A 22,622-nucleotide genomic window follows, 5' to 3' on the forward strand; every position below is an offset into this window, starting at 1 on the left:
CGGCAGGTCTGACACCATGGGAAGATACTCTGGTGTCTTTTTTCTTGCTCATCTGGTCATGATCAATATGCTTTTAATACCATCGATTTGTTCTTATCTTATACCATTGTTTATGTTCATTTAAAGAAGGTCATAACGGTACCAGGGTGTGTCTTTGCATTTGACACAAGTTAAGATAAGAAAGGACATTAGTGCATCTAATAACACACAATGTCGCACGATTTAGTAAAGGGCGTTGCTAGTTCAAAGACTGTGTACCTGTAATTCGAGTTTGTTGCATTTTGTTTTGTATTTCAGATTTATATATTTTGAATTTAAATACGTTGATGGCTGTTTGTTATGAATGGTTCTGTATTATTTAATTTAATTTGACTAGACTCCATATGGTTGATCTTAGATAGTAAAAGGCGTCATCCTTTGGCTAAATAGGAGAATCCGCCCAACAATCCTTTTACCTGCATTGCATGTGCAGCGAATACGGGTTAAGAATCGGGTTTAGTAGTCTTATTCCAAAACTGCTGCCATATTTGTGTATATGTGTTGACCAGCTGTACAAGAAATAAGTCATAATAGTTTTTTTATGGTAAAATAAAACGAAACTCAATACTAACCTATAAACTATGATTATTATTCCAGTGATTGTTAATACCACAAATAAAACACACACTAAAGCCACAATAATTTGACAATTTAAAGTACAGGTGTCTTCTAGCATATCTCCTCGGTTGTCTTGAGGTTTTTGGGGTATGAAATGATCGGGCAGATTCTTAATTCCACATTTGTCGGCCATAAACAGTATAATCCGTTCCCCTACACTCGGGGCTACACAGGAAGTCCAATTAGTCCGGAACAGCAGGTCATTATTCCAAGATGGCGGACAGGGAAATCGTTCCCAGAATGACCGTAGAACAGGGTCAAAGGGCACTTCCGCCATGATGAGGCCTAGGAATGATAGAGACTTTTGGCTGTTCATTAAACCACGTAGATGACTTCACATTCTGAAAAATACAAATAGAAAAAAATATTAAGCAAATGAACAATGGTTTTAATGGACGTACAAATTAAAATCTAAAAAATATGGCACCGTTTAACGACATCAAGATGTAGTATGTACCCAAAATCTAAACTAAGATTTCTTAGAATTACGAGCACAAAAAGCGTTAGCCAGGCTCCATAACTTCTACACCATCATTCCGACAAAAGAGAGAAACATGGATGTCACCGTTGATCTACTAAAGTCTTCCGGATTCGAAGAAGTTGGTTATGGATTCATCTTAGATCACATCTTAGAAACAAATGGAAACAATGAACAACTTTCAATATTCCAAATGCCGCTGTCTGACGTAGTTCACCGAAACAGTGAATGCGATGAACTAGAACCAAGAGGGATAAACTTTTAAGTCAATTTATCTTAATCTATTTTCCATTATCGAATCAGCTTACTATATATGATATATTCCCTCAATACCAACTCAACGCACTGAAACATAACAGCATAAAACAGATGTGTTCCCTAAAGACATCCATGAAAACAATTTAACAAGCTTTGAGACTACAGTTAGCTATAGTTCCGGTCTGTTGGCGTAGTAACAAATCACACGCTTTACCACCTGAATATTCCTACGCTAATCTATCAAGTCCCTAACACTTAAATCACACATTCGCGGAGACCCTTGTCATCTTAAAATGTCTTACAACACATATCGGTTAATCTCTAAAATTCTTTTCCTGACATTTAGTAAATGTATTTGTAATTCTAATATGACACATAGTTTACGTCGAGTTATTTCATAGATGGCAGCTATCTTTTTTAATATATAGCCTACATATACATCTGACGCCCTCGTAAAACTGATAGAAGCCTTTTTTTAAACATTTTATTCATCATCTTTTATATACTTAATACTATATAACATCTTTAAAAGAAAGAAAAAAATAGTATTCACTGCATTTAATACACTTTTTTGTATTAAACTACCTCGTACACAGAATATTAAGGATTTAAAAAAGAGAAAATGTCTTATTCACCATCTTGCAAATAAAGAAAACAATAAAACCAAGTAATTTTTTATGCTACGTTGCATTGGAATTCTGAAGATTCGAAGTGTAAAAAAGCCTGTATTGAATCGATTTTTGTATGCTTCATTGTAGATCTAAATGGAATACACAAAACCCCATAAACAAATACAATGAAGTCCTAAAAGACGATTTTTTGACAGAAGAGATTTCCATACTTTAGATTTTTTTGTCTGACAAGTATGCGAAGAATGAAATGGAAGAAGGGTGTATCTAAAAAAGAAAGAAAAACAATTGTCTATAGGATCTAGTTTTAAATGCCAAATATATAATTACTCAAGAAAATCGAAATTTCTTATATAAGTATACATGTAGATTTGAATTATTTATAAGAATGTCTGTTCAGTCTCAACGAAAAACAAGTTCGATATACAATTCAGATTTACGCCCATATATATCCACATGGGGACATCACGTCATGAATGGAGGTAAATCCTATACCAGTCTAGCAGTAAAATATGATATGTCTTCTGTTATATATATATACACATGGAGATGTATCACACCTGTTTGATGCCAAGCACCTGTTAGAGCTAACCTTAATACAAAAACAACGCGGACCTCAGTGTAAACCTGTTGATACACCTATATATGATACTTTATTTATGTAAATAATCATAGTATTATATATCAATAAGCAACCGTCCTAGAGAATGCTTTGTATCTGGTTCCAAACAGGGGTTTCTCTTTGATGATTACGATGATGATATTAATTAAGACGACGATCAGGAAGTTGTTACCTTCATGTTATCGTCTGAAGCGGAGAATGCAGGCATTAACTTTAAAGAGCAATAGTGTTTTGTATAAAAGCTAGATTGCATTGGGAAGGACCAGCTACAATTCCAAAGGGATAAAATATTGGTCTAATTGAGCTCATATTTAATTAAATCAATATATAAGGAAACCATGGCATCGAGAAAGATTTCTAGGCTGTAATAGTATAAGCATTGTTTCTTTCAAGAGTAGCTCAAAAATTATGACAGATACGATTTGTCAGTCTTTGAAATAAGCAAGCTAATCCAACTCTTGGGTATTGATTTGGGTTAAAGGTACAGACAAGGTTACTTTTGTCAGAAATCAATCTTAGCTCTATAGGGTCTGTGTATCATTCGGTTTCAAAAGTGGACGAACTCTCAAATAGATGTAATTATCTACCAAAGAATTTTGCTATAAAATTCAATGCAAGACAGAAATTTAGACTTACACATTTGACGAAAACTATCAATGAAGCTAAATTGAAGAAGGACTTGTTTCTTTCTTGTCAATATAACCGAAATGGTGCTTATTTAATTAGAGATGTCTTCATCTCCATCCTCATCTAATTACACGGATTATATAATTATATAATGTCTAGACATATAATGTCAATTTCTTCACCAATAATTACAATTTATATCCATATATTTTCTTCTTAACTTAGATATATTATCAATTTGCTATCCAATCAACCTATGCTTATGATATGTTCTATAGTTCTTAGCGTCAATATATCATCTATTCTTATGCTAATTTCTAGTAATTGATCAATTTTTGTTAGCTAATTAAATTGTGATGATTAATTGAATTTCTAGTTTTTAATATATATATATATATATATATTATATATATCCGAAAAGTACACGAGTTTGAATGACAGCCATCTTGCACTGTTAATTCAACGCCATTAAAAAATGATGTTTAGATAAGAAAACGCGTAAATAGTCTCGATTGTCAAATACCATTGCTACGACAATAAACACACACTCGATTATTCATTTAAGGGTTAAATTATAATATGACATGGGTGTTCTAACACATTCAATATCTTGGCCATCCCAATGTCTAAAGAGTAGAATAAAAACATTTAAAGTTAGAAAATTACACGCAATAGACAATAGACAGATTTAGCTCTTACATAATTCAACTTTAAGCCACCGGGAAAACTGAATAAGATTTTAAACTAAAAATATATGTCTAACTATGTTGGGTTCATGCACTTTAAATGTCTACATACATAAGTACCAGAAGAGTCTATCTGTTTATCCCTGTCGTTAATAAGTATACTTGTAAGTAAAAGATAGACAAGGTTTATACTCTAGGGGTAGAAAGAACGTGTTGATATTGTATCATATACCGTATCAAAACCTGACATGATGAATTTGTAAACAGTGCCATCCTTTATCTAAGTACAACCAGACAGTATTATGATCCTGCACCATTATGTTTGTCAAGTTTCGTTCTATATCAGAATTATAATATATTGATATGGTTACATTGTATTTAAAACTAGACAGACTTTTCTCAAGCTTGAAATAAAGATGTATCCAATGATATCTGGAAGCTATAGCTGGAAGCAATATCAATGATTTAAACCATAGCAAAATATCAAATTCTTACTGCAATAAATTCATAACACATTTTGTTTCAACATGATTTGCTTTGAACTTTAACGAAATACCAAACCGCATTTTGTGCCCACCATATACATGTATATCCCATTATTCGCAATAATTAAAGAGCTTTCTCTAAAGTATAGCAGATTATCAAATAAATCTTAAACCTCACGGGTGTCGTACACGAGACATGGTATGCATATTATTTTTAGAACAACTGATACCGGTCTTCACCAGAAAAGCATACATAATAATATCGCAAACGTGCATAGTAAAATAAAAAAAAAACATTATAAGTTTACATGCACACGTATTGTTGAATTAATGAATTCCTGTTCCTAACATTTTAACCTGTCCTCAACGGTAACAGGACAGTATTTACATAAGCTACTTGTTCGTTTCCTTTAAAATCGTTGCATAAGATCTTACAACAACCGCAAAACATCTGTCTCAAGATTTTAATTATTCAAAACTTCAGGCTACAATTATAACCAAGACGCACACGAGTTTCTGATAAACTAAAAGTTCATCTACAAGATGTTTCAATAAACAACTGTAAGTGTATGTATGTATATAGGTACTATAGGGAATAGTTTGTTATCAGAATGCTACAGGCGAAGTTCTATGTTTATTTATAATAGATATGATGTAAGTATTTACATGTGGTAAAAATATAAACTCAACCAGACTCTATAGTAACACTGTAAAAACAAATTATACAGGTATTAAACAACAATCCAATAAATGGAATAGATTTGGGTTTACCCCCCCCCCCCCAAGTCACCACATTAATTATGTCATTTTGAGCCTAAGCTACGCATATATTTATTTATATTGGTTACGTTAGCAGGGTGTGTGTGTGTGTGTGTGTGTGTGTGTGTGAGTGGGGGTGGGGGCAGAACCGCGGTATTCTTTGACACCCCTCCTTCAACAAATTAGAACTGTGCGTCAATGTGAACACGGGTGGGCGAGTGGTTATTCAGTCCAGACTTATTTCTTTATTGACGTCGAGGCTGTAAAAAATCTGAATGCTTTCCATAATTGACTCTGCGAAAAATATAATATTTGATTACATTTTGATCCAAGGAAAATTAAAATTTGTTTAATTCTTAATTCACGTAAGTATAGTGTTGACATTAATTCCAATCAATATTTATATCTAATTTTCAATGTAAATGTTTCAGAACTGACAGAAACATCTATTTATATACGTTCATCTCTGCAGTATCAAGTTTGATGAGTTCTGACTAAATACCCCTTGACCGCCATCGAGATGAGTAGTGGATTACCCTATCCTTGAAGTTCAAACGGCCAGCGACTAGAATAAAACTAGCTTTCATAATTATATGTCGCATCCATAAATTCTCGTTATAAATGGGTTAAAGATAAATTCAACAGTTTAATTTTACAGTGTTATGTAAATAACGGTACGACTAACACCCAGTTCCCGCTATTGCGTCTAATAAAAAAGAATATTGGACGTTAAGCCCTGTTATTGTTTAGAAAGCTAACCCAGCCAAGATAAGTTTTATCACTAACATATGGGACTTGAGAGGAAACCTTGAGTTACAAAGTTTTCTTTTCCGGTCTGGTACAAGTCTGTACATAGATTGTATACAGCCCTTACGTCTGTCATTAATACATGTACTTCGTTTCGTTATATTTTCGGTTGCACGTGACAAGGAGTAGGGTCGCCTGTCCAACCTCGTGGGTTTTCTCCGGGTCCTCCGGTTTCCTCCCACTGCTAAAGAACCCTATGCGCAAGCGAATTATTGAAATAAAATTAAACCATATGTTAGTTCCGAAATGACCTAGTTTGTGTCGAGTGGACGTTAAACCGCATTTCTCTCTCTCTCTCTCTCGTTATATTTTCGTTTCGTTATGTTCACGCGTTATCATACCACAGTCCATTTCTTCCTCTCCGGTGCAGTCTATGAGATTGTCGGAGGTGTGATGGGGGAGAGGATAAGGGCGGGGGGCAGTTACAAAGCGTGATAAGGGGGGGGGGGGCAGTTACAAAGCGTGAAGATTCCTGGTCTGTTTTACAATGAACTGTATGAGGAGTCATTTTTTCACCGTGGACAGTATTATAAATCTAATCCCAGAACCTATAACTGGGAAAATGTAATCTTTGTCGTGTACAAGATAGGCACCAGACTACCTTTCTCAGTCCTCATTATTTTGTTATGATAATTAAAGGTATCTTTTATTTGTCTATGTATTTGTTATATTTATTTTCGGTAAATGACGAGTATACTGATCGGATACAAATATAGGCCTATTATTTTGTGTAAAAGTTTTACTTTCTAACATGAAATTTTGACATTTACTACATAGACAAACAACTGTTAACATTTCAATGATTGGTATTAGCAGACTGGTAATGATAGTGATGACGCTGTTTATAGTTACTATAGCTATTATATTGTCCTACTCGACACCTGTACAATGAGACTAGACCTTAAAGACACATTTTAACACAATTACACCAGTCAAAATTGAAGTCATTAAATTCAGTATTAGTCTGGAATCATTGCCATAAACAGATACTTTGTCTTAAAGTATGGCTATCCATAATTAATCGACAATACAAACACGAGTTATAATTTAATTTTGGTTCATTTTAATCACAATGAAGATTTTAAAATTAATTCCCGACGTTGGGATCTCGGTAGTCTAGAGTGCAATTTGTAATGAGAAGTTTTGATGAATAAATACAAAGCAAATCATATCCTACACGTCAATGCCGAAGTAAATAAAAAGTTTGATCCACAAACAACTAAAAGATAAACTTGTAGGTTGGACTTACCAGGCGCAAACGACTGTCAATCCATTTGGAATGCTCGCGTATTTCACAAACCATAACTGATTCGAAATTGCAATACATTTTGTTAAAAATTGAATGTAAATCAGTTTGTATATACCCAAATTACAATAATATATGCTTTACGGCCATTTCATCTTTATTATGGTTCCGGAGAAAGGGGCTATATGTCCTTTCAGACATCATTACAAAACCGGAAGTAAACGCACACACATTCATTGCTGTAACAGGCTAGCACAATGTTCATTGGTTGCCGTAATTCTCATTTTACATTTGACAGACAGTGACAATCGATGGACGGAGTGCCATGGTTAACCGTGTTGCTATTCTTGGGACAAAGTTTCCCGATCTACCATACTGGCGGAAAGAGGTATATCCTGTTTTTTTCTCTCTGCTTTATCAGTTCGTCAATAGCATTAAATTTACATATTAAAATACCAAAAAATGTGGAACTTATTTTCTGTAATCCGAATGATTAAAGGGCTAGATAAAACATAGATAATAAAGAATAATATATTTACAATGTTTATACTTAAAGAAAACAAGATAACTCGAAAAGGAAAAGGATAATGAAGGAAAATAACGGATGCTGCTACATTCCTCACATATCTGCTTATAAATTGGGTGTAAAACACAAAAACTAGTCTTCAATTATAGCAGCCATCCATCACCACCTAAACAGACTAATCGCCTAGACGTACCGAGTGAAACAAACCGTAAACCATTCTCTCTTTAGCCGAATTACATTCTATCATTCATACTCCTTCGTTTTTTCCTAGTTTATTACCATTCGAATTCTTCTATATTCAAATAAATCAGATAGTATGCACGTTCTTGTGCACGTATATGGAACTTCTTTTGGGGCTACAGAGTATAAATAATAGATAATGCTACTTAACTTTTCAACAAAACACACAAACAGTAAAGAATACGGTACAGGCAATCTGATTGCCAAGATTTATAAAGGAAATAGATTAACAATATAGATTGTCGAGATCAGTCTTCCATACAATGTCGCATTTTGAATTTAAAGCTGTATTAACTTTTCTTCATGACGTCGTCTTAAAAATTGTATGAAATATAAGGGAAAATTCTTAAGATACAAGACACAAAAAGAAGCAAAAACTTCCAAGTTTAATTTTTCTTTCTTTATATAAACAGCTTTTTCAAAATCTCACGCAACATATCGGCAAAGATGCAATGGGGCGATTATAATTGTTGATCGTACAATTTTTAAAAGGACGTTTACTTCAGTGCATTTAGCCCCAGGCCGTGCGACCTTTGTTAAGGCATTGTCATAGTTGTGGTTCATGTCGCAAATACAACAAAGCCGAATGAGCGAGAACAGAAATAGCAGTTGCACACGTAAGATGTTGAAAACGGATGCGAACGAACACTTATTTTTTCAACAATCTTTTGACTATTGTTGAAGTTTCTAAGCAACGACAGTCTTTATGTCTGAAGAGCAGTTTCCAGGAATATTTGATTTCGTAGAAAAATAAAAAGATCCCAGTGGTTATTCTGTTCATTCCTGTCTGAATCGCATATTTAAGGTTTAGTTTTTTCTTTGTTTAATACTGTAGTTTAAGGACGGATATAACAAGATGAAATGTTTCTAAAATAACCTAAAATATTGAACGCAACTTTAAACACGTCTTGTGATATTTGGCTGGACAACCATTCTTGGGTGTCAAAGCTAAGTTCTTACCCGGAACACGAATAATTCATGACTATATAATCAGTTATTTTATGACAAAATTCAGCTGTTGGCTGTCTACCTTTTGTTAAAATTCATGATATATCTATCAATCTTTAGACCTTTCTTTATTGCATTAATATCTCATCCGAATTCTGATTCATTATTTATCATGTTTAAGACCCACAGCTGTTAAAAAAATCTTCTTATAAATAAATCAATATGATGGTTTTTTTTTTCTCAAAAAGTATAAATATGATGTTTTTGGCACAGCATAAATATATTGTATTTTGAATAGCATAAACAGAACGTGTTTCTTGATTGCATAAATGTAATATTTTTCGAATAGCATTTGATGTAATATTTTTTGAATAACATAGATGTAATGTTTTTTGAATAACATAGATGTAATGTTTTTTGAATAGCATAAATGTGACGCTTTTAAAAAAAAAAAAAAAAAAAAAAAAAAAAAAAAAAAATGGCATATACGATGATTTTATTTCATCCAATCGATGTAGACTAGATCTTTAGAAACCCTTGTTTCATAAATCATGCAATGTTTCTTTTTATATTCTTTGTATTCTACAACTGTGACTTACTGGTTAATTTACCGTGAAAAGATGCTCTTCAGATATCCAATATCACATATGACTCTACATATCAGATACAATCACTATAAATACTATGATCAATATTCCTCAATATAAACATATTCCGTAATACATCAAATATTAAAAATTCTGAACAATAGTCTGTTGTTAATTTACACATGGCGTCATACAATGAAATTGTAATATTCACTTTAACTGCAGTACCATGCTAAATGAAACGAAAGAATGCACAGTAATTGTTAGCATGTTGTATCTAGCCGAGCAGAATTTATAATCCCAGCTCTATGTTTAGAGAAATAATTATGTACTTGCTTATTGATTTGAACAGGGTTCAACTGAGTATTTTCCAATAAAGTTGATGCGCTAAACAATACCTAGACAAATAATACAGTAAAGAAATGGTACATTGGTTTCTTCATCTTTACTTAGCTGCTTTTATTGTGCAATAAGATTTATTTTTTAAAAAAAGAAATCTTTAATATGAATACAGATCGAACAGAAATAACATTCGGTGTCTTCTTTCTGTGCGTACTTTAATAAAAAAAAAGGTTATTAAAGTTAGAAAAAAATAGATATCAATAATGAAAGAAAGCTATGAAAAATGAACAGAATGTAAGAAAAGCTGACGAGTGTGAAACATGTAAAAGAAAGAAGGAAGCCTTCAATAGCCGAGTAAAGAAGCTAAAAAAAGCTACGAGAAAGGAAGATACTGAGATGAAAAATGATTTGTTGAAAGAGAAAAGGTAAAAACAACAACTACAAATCAATGGATTATACAAATGTCAGAAAGGAAATGTGCGATTAGTGTTTACTATGCTGATAACTTACAGGGGGGTATTTTGAGACTAACAAATTTTGTGCCAAATTGAAAAGAGTTAAACGGGGAGGGGGGGGGGGGGGCTAACGCATGCACATTTGAGCAGAAGGTCTAACAATGAGTTAAGTGGTATAGTTCCGGTCCCACACCTATTCTTGGCAAAGACTATGTTCGCCTGCATAACCGTCGGTATTTTTCCTAGTCCCCCTGTTTCCTCCCACCGCTACGCACAATCAAATGACTTCATTGGGGTTGTACAGGTATGTTAGTCTCGAAATGACCTAGTTTGTGTTGAGTTGACGTTAACACCCCCTCTCTCTCCGTGCTGTTACGAATTAGATTTACTGCAACAACATGCACTCAATAAAATCCCACGAGGGGAAATTATTTCCGTATTGCGTGTGTCATGACGTACATTTATAATAATGCTTTAATGCTATTAATTCTGAGCTAACTGCACCTATATCGTGCATAGTGGCTGTAAACATATTAAACTATCTGAATCTTTATTTCAGAAATCGGCTTTATGATAGTTACAGGTGCCATTTTCTCAAGAATTAAATAGAATAAGATAACAAAACTAACGAAATTATGGTGGCTATAAATATTTTACAGAAACTTTACAATCTGATTAAAACACAGATCCTATTTCATTTCGTTTTTTTTATAGTTCAAAATTTCGTTTTACTTGTCTTTACTACACTAGGATCTGGAAGAGTTGTTATATTACCGGTGTTTTGGTTGAAGTGAGAGATTGGCCAATGAAACGGTCTGTTACGGCGAGTTCTTGGTGTGGTGCACGGAACTGAGGGTATCCCAATAGAAACGTCAACGCTGATTAATTAATCAATGTCAGACGTCATAGGGTCAAAAGCCGCTCGTTTGACCCCTGAAGCGACCTCCCACTAAAACCGGTCAGATCTTTTCCGCGAAAACCGAACAGATCTGAATGGCGCTTGAGCCATCGAAAGTATAAAAAAAACCGAAACGAAATATAGATCTGTATTTTAATCAGATTGGGAACTTTAGTAAACAAAACTGACGAAATTATGATGGCTATTAATATTTTACAGAAACTTTTCTATATATTATAATATTTTGTAACTACACTAATAAATGTAATAAAAATTTTGTTGCGATATTATTATGGTTATAAATACTTTACAAAAGCTTTCATATTCTATGACCCAATAACAAATGTAATAAATTTCAACTTTCAATTTGTTACGATAACCACCTGTTCTGTGCCTTTGGTCATATAAATTTGAATACATGTAGTTTCAGAAGACATTAACATTAAAATTTAATAAAAGAATCAAATGGAATGTTTTATGTTATATTTAAGATTACAATAAGTTAAAGGTTATCTATGCAAACTATTATGAATTTCGAAAACCCATTTGCCATATTTAACAATGTACATATGAATTTGGAATATTTATAGGTAAATTTCAGTATAACAAACATAAATTTATTAATAAAAGTTTGCGTTATGAAGCACATCTGTTAATATTTGTTAATCGAAATATAGATTGCAACATTTAATATATTTCTTTATTTGAAAACGAATATAAAAATAAGCCTCATTATATAATAATTCATTAATGAAATTCCTAAAAGAAATAGGCCATAATGTAAATCACATCTGGTGCACTCAGCACGTGGCTTATTGTCTATTAAATTATCTATAATAATATGTTTAAACTGAACCAACTCGTCCACCCCTCGACACCCTGATATTTATAACACCGTAGTTTGTACTTTTAAGTTTTCTCTCGAGTTAATAACATACTTCATGCTGCCATCTGGTGCATTCTGGCCACAATTTTTAAACTCTAACAAGCGGAAACAAAGAATAGACACTTTTAATTAAATTTGCAGTGGCATGGACCTTACTTTTGCAATTAGATTATTCAAATTTTCCAAAAGAGGCAAAAATTAAAAAACAAAATAAGAACATGGAAAGATTGAGATTTAAAACTTGAAGTCAATAACTCAGATATATGTGACGAATCAAATAATTTTGTACGATGGAACGGAATTTTTAATTACCACCGTTAAAGTACGCTGCAGATTTGTTTTATGGCTCACTGACATTAGGAAAGGACTACACGTTTGTAATTAGATACAGATCCAAAATTCGCTTCGTTTTTTTATACTTTCGATGGCTCAAGCGCCATTCAGGTCTGATCGGAAAGTTAATGTCATGGGTCGCAATGGTGAATTTAATTGCACCTTTTGTATAGTTTTGTTTTTTACCGCTCTTAATACTTCTGCCATAATTCAAAAGCTCGACAACATAGACCATAACATGGGCTAATCTCTTATATCAAAGAGAATGCGTATTATTTTAAAATCTCTTTCGATCCTTTTGTCACGAAGACTAATAAAATGAAATTTGAACTGTATAAAATAAAACGAAATAGGATATGTGTTATAATCAGTTTGATAAAAAGATTTGAAAGGAAAACAAAATATTGTATTCTTTGGTCAGATTAACTATTCATTTTCAAAAACGAAATAAAATAAATTGGGTTTTATTAGGGAAATTGAACTCCAGCTATCAATGGTTCTTTAACGTGCACTCCAAGGTGTACCCGAACGACTAGACACTGTTTCTTGCCAGAACCTCCGCCATGCACCACTTACATGGGGAAACCAGGCTGACAAATCTGAGGATTGAAATGAAATGAAATTTAACGTCCTACTGTTTTGCTCCTAAACTGGGCTAATGAAGACGGCATACGCCATACAGTGTGTTATAAGGGAAATTTTGCCCGGGCAGCGGCGCTACGGCCTTCTCTTATATCGAATTCCAACTGCCAAGGGATCTTTTACGTGCACGCCAATTTGTACACGGAACCTCGGTTTTTCGTCCCATCCTAACGACTAGGATCCCTGATTAGTGAGCCTGCGCCTTACTCACCGAGCAGATACAAAATGTTGTAAATTACACGAATGTCAGTAAGAAAGAGTGGTCAATAATTATCGCTGAAATATAAAAGTGCTGATTTTGATGGCTGATCAGTATTAAGCATGGATCTTATATGTTTTCAATTCCATTACTCCGATTCTTTAAAAGATAAACTGACTGAGATTTGAATAATGAAGTCAAGTAGTGAAAATATCAAAGCAAATATCAATGTCGTTTGAAAATTAAATCGTTGATGTTGTACATGGCATATTCTTTTGTTTGGAAAGTTTAAAATACCGAAGAACACTTTCGTTAATTATTGGTTTAGAGAATACACGTTATTCCTTTTACAAAAACCAAACAACTGACAGACAACCTACGCCCAATTCATCAAAACTTCATAAAATATTCAGATAAATCCTGGGTCATTATAGTGAACAAATTATTTGCTTGACAGCAATTATACAAAAAAACGCTAAAGATAACAAATTAAAAAGTTCTCAATCATTGATTTATTATAAAAATGCATTTGCATTGTTCGGGACTAAACACGTGTTTGTCGGTGCACGTACAAGAAAGCGACGAAGTGTGAATCATGCAAAGATAATTGCTGTTTCCTTTATAAGGAACATAACACGTCTATTCATTTTTGTGAACAATGCCAGACTGTCGCTAAAGCGCGTCATCCATCTTAGAAAACTTTATTCAGTTAGGTTGCTTTTACAATGAAGACCAAAGCTTACACCAGAACCCACCCCCTCCCACCCTTTCAACTGTAAGAACAGCAAAAGATGTTTAATAATCCTATGAAATGTCTATAGATGTACAATCTGGAAATTATTTATGTAAAATACAGATGATTACAAAAGACTGGGTGACCTAGCCATCGGATTCACAGCCTTGACTCACAATTATCAAGTTTGTTTTGACCATGGATCTTATAATGTATTATAAGGTCCATGGTTTTGACCTACACTTCACACCAACCCCATATTTTCTATTCTACTGGGTGTATCCCTTTAACGACGACAATGTCCGAAGTTAACAAGCTGAATGGAAGAATAGCCGTACAATTATCATTATAAGTATGATTTGTTATGGGGGCGTGCCACAGACTAAAACGCATCGATTAACGCACAATACAAATACAGTATAAAGAAGTGTCTAATTCACAGTTATCTCGCTTTTCCTAACCCTTTACAAATTATATCTATTGAAGAAAGTTATTTATATCAAGTACCTACCCATACAATTTGAACAACCAAGTCTCTGATGATAAACCCATAGATTTACACGTATCTATTAAAACAAATCGTTAAAGGCAAGCACGTTCCATATTTTTCAATAAAAGAAAATAACGATGTCTGATTTTTATTATTCAGTTATTGATTAGCTGTTTATGTTTTCAAAGTTATGTTACATGCTTGTTCTATAGATAAATGTTTTGACATTATACAGTAGCAAATACAAAACGTGCATATTATGCATTTCTGTATAATAATTATGACTATTAATACATAAGATTTAGTAGTTATTGGTATACAAATGACCCTTTTATAGTTAACGACTCCTGGGTTATTGCAGTTGATCACGATAGATATAATGTACGTGTTCATAAACCATGGTATATAACATGCCATTACGAGGGTACTGTGGTATATTGATCTCTGACGTAATAACCATTATTTCACCATATAAGCAACAGGGTGCTAAAAGCCGTGCAACCAATTTACCCATTAATAGCATCAAAGGAATATAAAATACAGCGAAACTCTTCCCAAATTAGAACTAAAACGTAATTTTAAATTTCATGGATGAAAGGGGAAAAAAAGTACAAAGTTTTAATTTTCTCCGTGGGTTGTCAAGTTGAAAACGCTCATATCTGATGAAATAACGCTAATCATTGGACGAGAGACAACCAAAAGACTTTTTAATGAGTTTCATGATTCGATTTCTGGTTTTAAACTGGTTTCAAATTACACAATAGCTGTGTACTCTGTTGTTAGGTTCAGGGAATAATACCTCAGCATGTTGCCGAGAAACTATTGAAAATTGTAAACATCTTCAGCTAAGAACTTCCTCTTTATGGCCATGATTTTCTTTTTGAGCCAATTTTTTTCATAAATCTTTTTCAGAAAACGTCTAATGAATGTGAATCATACTGCGACTAACATGATTGCAAGGCGATAAATTAGCCAAGATGGAAATTTTTACGTTTTTGAAAAACCTCAACTTTCTGTTTGTTTAAAATATTGAATAAAACTGTACATAATGAGATCACTGCCGCCATTATACAACCAGAAACACACCAGATATTCCCTCCAGGTAAATCCCGGTTCCTACTTGTGAGCGGCAATGTAAATAAAATGAAAATAAATGGGATTTAGCGTCCTACTGTTCTGCTCTGACTCGGCTAATGAAGAAGGACATACACAGTGTGCTATGAAGGAAATGTTGCCCGGACAGAGCCGCTACGACCTACTCTTATATTGAATTCCACTGAGCCACCAAGTAGTGTAAAAAAAAGCTCCTTAGCAGTTGGAATTTGAAGAAAGGGTAGACAAAAAGAAAGCTGTTCTGGATTTTGATAAGACGTTGAGTTCAATCCCTCTTTATCTCTCTTCAGGAAGGATGTTCGCCTAATTGGTTGGGGCAGGCCTAGGGTTAAATACCTCTGTCGAACCCATCGGGACTAGAAAACAATCATTTAGTCATACTGAGAGAGAGAGAGAGAGAGAGAGATGTCCATAAGTTTGGGCAGGCGACCCTCATTTATCTCAGACCCTATCACCATTTACATATACGTAATCATTAGAATGTATACTGAACAGTAAACGCCCACAACAGCACAGCCAGCTGTATGTAAATTTCAATTAAAATATAAAGAGAAGATATTTAGATCAATCAATAATTGAAATATTGATATAATAGTTGAACATTTCAGTTGTAAGCAAATTCCTAACACGTGTTACATGAATTGAATTATTTAATGTAGATACATAACCTTTTAATTTTTTTATATATACTGAACAAGCCATATGGGTTGTTAGAGAAGTATTTATACTATTGAAAGTATTATATATACGGGTCATTTTCGGAACGCAATACATTTATCCCATTTATGTCATAAATTCGTTTATTAAAATGACATACATAAGCTTTATATATATATGTATATCATAAATTTACACGTGATGCTTACGATAATAATGGGGATGACGATGACAATATATATACTATGATTTAAAGACTTCGAATATTATATATTAAGTACCATGAAATTTTCGTCAGTTACATGAATTCTTTACATAAAGTGATATCAGATGTTCTAGAATCACCATGATAATGGGGATGACGATGACAATATATATATATATATACTAATATACTATGATTTAATGACTTCGAGTATTACATATAAAGTACCATGAAATTTTCGTCAGCTATATGAATTCTTTACATAAAGTGATATCAGATGTTCTAGAATCACCCCTTTCACGCACGACACATGCCTCTACTTACAGCTAAGTATGAAGTGTGAAATGTTGGACTTGAACTCAAAATGCAAAAATTATTTAGTAGAAAGTAATCTTCATTTGCATAACAAAGAATGTTAATAGGCTGTCAATTGGGTCACATGAAACATACAAGTACATGTGATATGAAAAGTAAGGATCAATATCTACTGAATGACTGATCTATATTAAACCTACATGACCCAGTATAAGGTAAATAATAACTTCGTTATATACGTTAATGTCAATAATATTTACTGTATGAACTACGTTATCCATCATATTCCATTCATATATTCTCCTAGAAGTCATATAGTGCTCTCAGATGTCATATAGATCCAAGTGTATAATTAAGCTATCCTTTGGGTTCCTAGAATATAGGCATGTATGTGTTTTGTATGGTGTGTTCAGTGTACCTGTCATGTAATTTTAATTAAGCTAAAACTTTAAGTTTGTCATTCTTCTTCTTCTGGGGTTATGCTTCCGCTCCCTACAAGAGTGATATCGCAGTTTGTCATTGATTATAGTCCCCTTTAATGAAGTCGTTTTATCACTTACAAATGATTTGGTCCTAACATCTGTAATATTACATGTGCGTATTTTGAGATATCGAGACTCAATAATATCAAAATAATTCAGTTTCACGGGTACCGAGACACAAGAATTCTAAAACATTTCTGTTTCACAAACTCAATAATTTCAAAACAATCAAGTTTCGCAAACTCAAACCTGTACGAGAGACAAAGACATAATATAACTAAAATATGATAAAGTCAACTTACCCATCAATTTCAAACTTGATATTTAGATCCTCAGTACAGTAAGTATTAATATAATTCACTTAGTATTGTTATTTAATCACACCGGATTATTACTTATACATGTCTATATAGAACCGTTACGTACATCAAATATTCACGACTTGTTATAATGCCATAAAGTTACTAACTATAGAGCTGTTTCACTGGAGGATAAAGACTGCAGAAAGACACTGCGAGTTATCTTTTTAACATGCCCAAGCAACTTTCCGGTATGTCCATGTAACGTTAGTATATATACATACCTCAATAAATCCCACAAGAACTTTGCAATTGCAAACTAAGAATCTGTTTTATATGAGAGTTTTGTTAGACAATCGATGCCATATGTCATGTAACAAACACAGAACTGTTCAATAAGTTGTATATAAATAACACACATGGATCATAGTGGGTTGGCCTGCTTGTAACAAATGATGTCTCACAGCGACAACACCTGAGCCAGTTCCGAGATAAACGGATGATCTAACTGTCAATGAGCATCTGCCACGGTCTAAACTAAGAAATATTATTAACTCGAATAGTGTTTATGGTTGTTTTTTTTTTCATCAGAAAAATAATGGTGATATTTGTTAACCGATATATGCTGACTGTTATAACAACAGTAATTAGTGTGATTAATATGTAATTATCATTAGCACTAATTACATTAACCTATAAGGATCAATGGTATCAATTATCCAGTAACATAACTGTATATTTTTTGTATGTGTTTATACAAAATATATAATTCTACAGACACCGATTTGTCCTGGCTTTAACTCAGTATTCAAGTCTATATATTCCGACCGTCTTAAATATCTTAAAAAAATCTCCTTAGTAAGTAACTTTTTATCAATTTCGTCTGAGCTCTTCATCCGCGACAAAGTTCTCAAAATAATCGAGATAGTTGTCCAATAACACTCATCACACGTTGTGAAACAATCTAAAACTCTTTTATTTATTAACACCGATTCTGACAAATTGACTTTCATTAAGTTCACATTTCAGTCTATTAAGAGTTAAATACTATTAAGAGTTCAACCATGTTCCGAACGGTCGTATATATCTCTGCTTTAAGAAGAGCGTGATATCAAACTGGGTGAGTACAGACAAAAACGACAGTATGCTATGAAACAATCTTATCACACTATAATAAATGAAGAAGTCAGCCGCTAAACCTTTAAAAACTAATCGCTTTGAGATGATTTGTCCCGAAGGCTGATAGAGACTACATCTGAAATCTTGTTTAAAACACATTTACGGCTCAGTAGTAAAAAGCTTTTTTTTCTGCTAATCTACTAGAGGCTGTCGTAGAATCCGCTAAAAAACCCTTTGTCAATATTGTGTATTCCGTTATATGATTAATATTGTCACGTTTAGTTGAAATGTTCTGTCACAGCGCTTTCCAATAACTCTCGTATCTAAAATATTTAGTTCCTTATCATAGAGTACGCCTGTCACAATTCATTTATAAAATCATTTTTTCTTCTTCAACGAATTAATGCTTTGATGTTTCGTGACAAGCAATTCGTGAGAATGATACGTAATTCAACCTTTCTAGTGTCTTCAATATTCAAATTCATCTGCGGCACTGGTACGTTTCTAAATAACCACGTTCTTTGAAATAGTTTGTCTCGCTTGATTGTGTAATCACCGTTAATTAATTAATGAAGAAGATTCCTGCTATTAATGGTATACATAAGCTGAAGTAAATTGATTTTAACGATCGCCCGTGCTATACTGGAACCATGCATGACAAATCCAAAGATGCGGAATGGCCAAAACACAATTAAATCTTTCATAAGTCACGGTCCAATAAACGTTAATCAAAACGAAGTTATTCTTTGTCAAGTTTATGACTAGAAACAGCATTCAAAATAACATCAATCAATATCAAAGCTTGTTACCACTATCTTATAAAAGTAACAAAACTAATCTCAGTATCAAATTTTGAAAAGTATTACGGTATCGAATATTTGTTTTTAATCTCTGATTATTGCCAATAAATCACAGCGTTATTCTTATCTCGGCATCACTACTGTATCAAATTTAAGTAAATACGGATGTATTATTAACACTTTATCCACTGTCTCACTATTAGCACTTTTAGTTAATACTTATAAGTTCCGTTAACTGTATCTGGTTTCATTGATGGCCACACGCGAGCTGAAGTGACCACTACCGTATTGTCCACTGTTATTGTTACTACTGACTTGTTACAGCACGCTCCCCGACTGGACATCCCTTGACCATCGTCTACCGCTAGAGGTCCTTCTCCCGCGAGTTTTGTCGACGCTCGTTTACCCGACTAATCACCCCAATAAATCTTTGACTGACAGTCTCGTGAAAGCTCGTGTGTCATGAGATATGATTAAATGTACATTAGATACCCGGATCGATCTGAAGCGCGGCAAACAGCACGTGGTTGAAAAGAGTGTATCCCTTTTGCACATGTTTGGGGATTTGTGATTGGTTGGTTTGACCGGTTCACCTGACGACCCAACGAAGGGAATGGAGTGTTGTTACCTGTTACAGAAATTGTCTGTGTCTGTTAATGTTTTTATTTGAGAGAGTTGATCGGTTCGTGTTATTTGAAGGTATTAAGATGATGCTGGCGTATTTAAACAGGGTTTAGAGCTGTTAAGACTGCTAGTAATTCCCTGGCCAAAAACAAACAATATCACTTCCACTTGAGAAAAATATTAACGGAGAGCTTTCATGATGTGTCAGTAACAAAACGAAGGCGATGTGCTGTTTATCGGTTATCATATCGGGTTATTGTTAAACAAATATTTTTTGTGGAAAAACATGTCTAACCTAATCTTTTAATGAGAAGAAATGTAATTATTGTGGAATAAATTGTAATAGCGTACCATCAAGGACCTATAAGTCAATCATTTTCAAATTAAACATTTTCTGAGAGCAGGGTCACTGACGAGGGCAAAGAGTGTACCTAGTGTTATACATTTAAAGGTATTTCCGTTAATATTCTACCCTTTTCAACACAGTCTCTGGACGAATATTCTTTGTTGTTACTTTTATAACCTGCTCACCCCGCTACGTGTAAATTCAAGAGCGTGAAATTGAAATAAGGGGTACACAAGTAATGCATTACGGGAAGTAATACATCATAGAAGATGCAGCGGCTTGTGATGATGATTAACATAATTTCATGTATTAAAATCATTCAAGCGTCTCTTTATACAAATTACATGTTTATTAGGCAATATTTTTTAATAGTTGTATGTGTAATGAGCCATTATGTCTGATATGTATTTATATATAAGAAAGGCTACAGATGTATATTTTCAATTTGCCTATATCCAGTACATAATTGATATTCACCATAATCATTGACATGTAAATATATCTATCTATAGATTGGCAACACGTAAACCACTGAAGCATTGCAATATAATATGCACTGAAATCAGGAATCGGGTAACAACATGAACCCTAAAGTAAGATTCTCTTTATGAACCCTAAAGATAAGATTCTCTTTATGAACCCTAAAGATAAGATTCTCTTTATGAACCCTAAAGATAAGATTTTCTTCACGAACCTTAAAGTAAGATTCTCTTAAAGTAAAATTCTCTTTATTAACCTTAAAGTAAGATTCCCTTTATGAACCTTATAGTAAGATTCTCTCTATGAAAGTAAGATTCTCTTTATGAACCTTAAAGTAAGATTCTCTTTATGACCCTTAAAGTAAGATTCTCTTTAAGAACCCTAAAGTATGATTCTCTTATGAACCTTAAAGTAAGATTTAACGCTAAAGTAAGATTCTATTTATGAACCCTACAATAAGATTCTCTTTATGAACCCTAAGGTGTGATTTTCTTACGAATCCTGAAGTATGATTCTCCTATCAACCACCTAGTAAGATTCGCGATATGAACCAATAAGTAAGATTTTCTTTATGAGCAAGAAAGTAAGATTCTCTATATAAACTATAAAGTAAGAATCATAAAGTAAGGTTTCCTTGTTAGAAACCGTAAAGTGAGATTCTCTTTATGAAAACACGAAGTAAACTTCTCTTTACAATCCATAAGGCGTGAATTTCTTTACGAACCATGAATTAAGATATTCTTTACGAACCATGAATTAAGATATTCTTTACGAACCATGAATTAAGATATTCTTTACGAACCATGAATTAAGATATTCTTTACGAACCATGAATTTTCTTTATGTACCATTAAGTAAGATTCTCTTATAAAACATTTCTAATTAATTCATTACTTTCACAAGAAGCAAACACACTTATTTAATTTTATAGTTCTTTTCTAAATTTTATTCTGAAGTCTCAAGAGGCAATAACTTACTTCTATAACAGGAAACTTCTGATCTTGATGATACTTCAAGAGGGAAAGACACGGTTAAATCCTTGTAAAGGTTATGACTATATCAACACTATAAATCTCTTATAGAAGATACCCCACAACAGGATGAATATATTTCACACTTTAAGACAGAAGTAAGCATGATAATCCATAAAAAATGTAATGGTGGTCAACTGTATTCCTCGTGCAAATAAACACCTTGTCAAATCAACAATCCCGCGACTTTGTAAGTAATTTGTAAAAAAATGGCTGGATTGTTCTTTACCTTTATAACAGAAGCACGCGATCTACCAGCCGTATATCACATAACCAGTATTTCGAAACTTATATACTATTTCAGAGAAGAATAAAAATGCAAAATAATCTACGTTTTTCACAAATGAGTTGCACAATTGCGCCACATGCCAAATACATTAATTTTGATGCGTAGAACTATTGGGTTCATAGAATGAGTAATTTGACAGATTTCAATTTATGAGTAAATGTAAATAAGTACATGTAGTCATAAGTTAGTAGATTGACAGTAGCTATAGTAAACAATGACTATAGTTTAGTATTATTGTGATAAATATTGGTAATCAATCAAAATACACGTGACTAATAAAAACAGTAATAAATGGATGAAATGGGGTTTAACGTCCTACTTTTCTGAAT

The 22,622-nt window shown here is 33.2% G+C and overlaps 1 protein-coding gene across 7 annotated transcripts in view; it reads right to left on the reverse strand.

The window, feature by feature from the left end:
* LOC126821976 (uncharacterized) overlaps window positions 1-22,622 on the reverse strand; it is a 113,121-nt gene that overhangs the window by 4,827 nt on the left and 85,672 nt on the right. For 3 of the 7 annotated variants that reach the window (XM_050550657.2, XM_050550656.2, XM_050550659.2), the window contains one exon: window positions 612-998. In XM_050550657.2, coding sequence (XP_050406614.1) covers window positions 612-973 — 362 coding nt within the window. In that variant the 5' untranslated portion in view covers window positions 974-998. Of the gene's footprint in view, window positions 1-611; window positions 999-9,567; window positions 9,586-17,607; window positions 20,058-21,950; window positions 21,969-22,622 lie in introns of those variants that run through there. The other 4 variants (XM_050550661.2, XM_050550660.2, XM_050550658.2 and 1 more) reach the window with 4 other exon arrangements.

Source organism: Patella vulgata, chromosome 5, assembly GCF_932274485.2.
Source record: "Patella vulgata chromosome 5, xgPatVulg1.2, whole genome shotgun sequence".
Taxonomy (NCBI): domain Eukaryota; kingdom Metazoa; phylum Mollusca; class Gastropoda; family Patellidae; genus Patella; species Patella vulgata.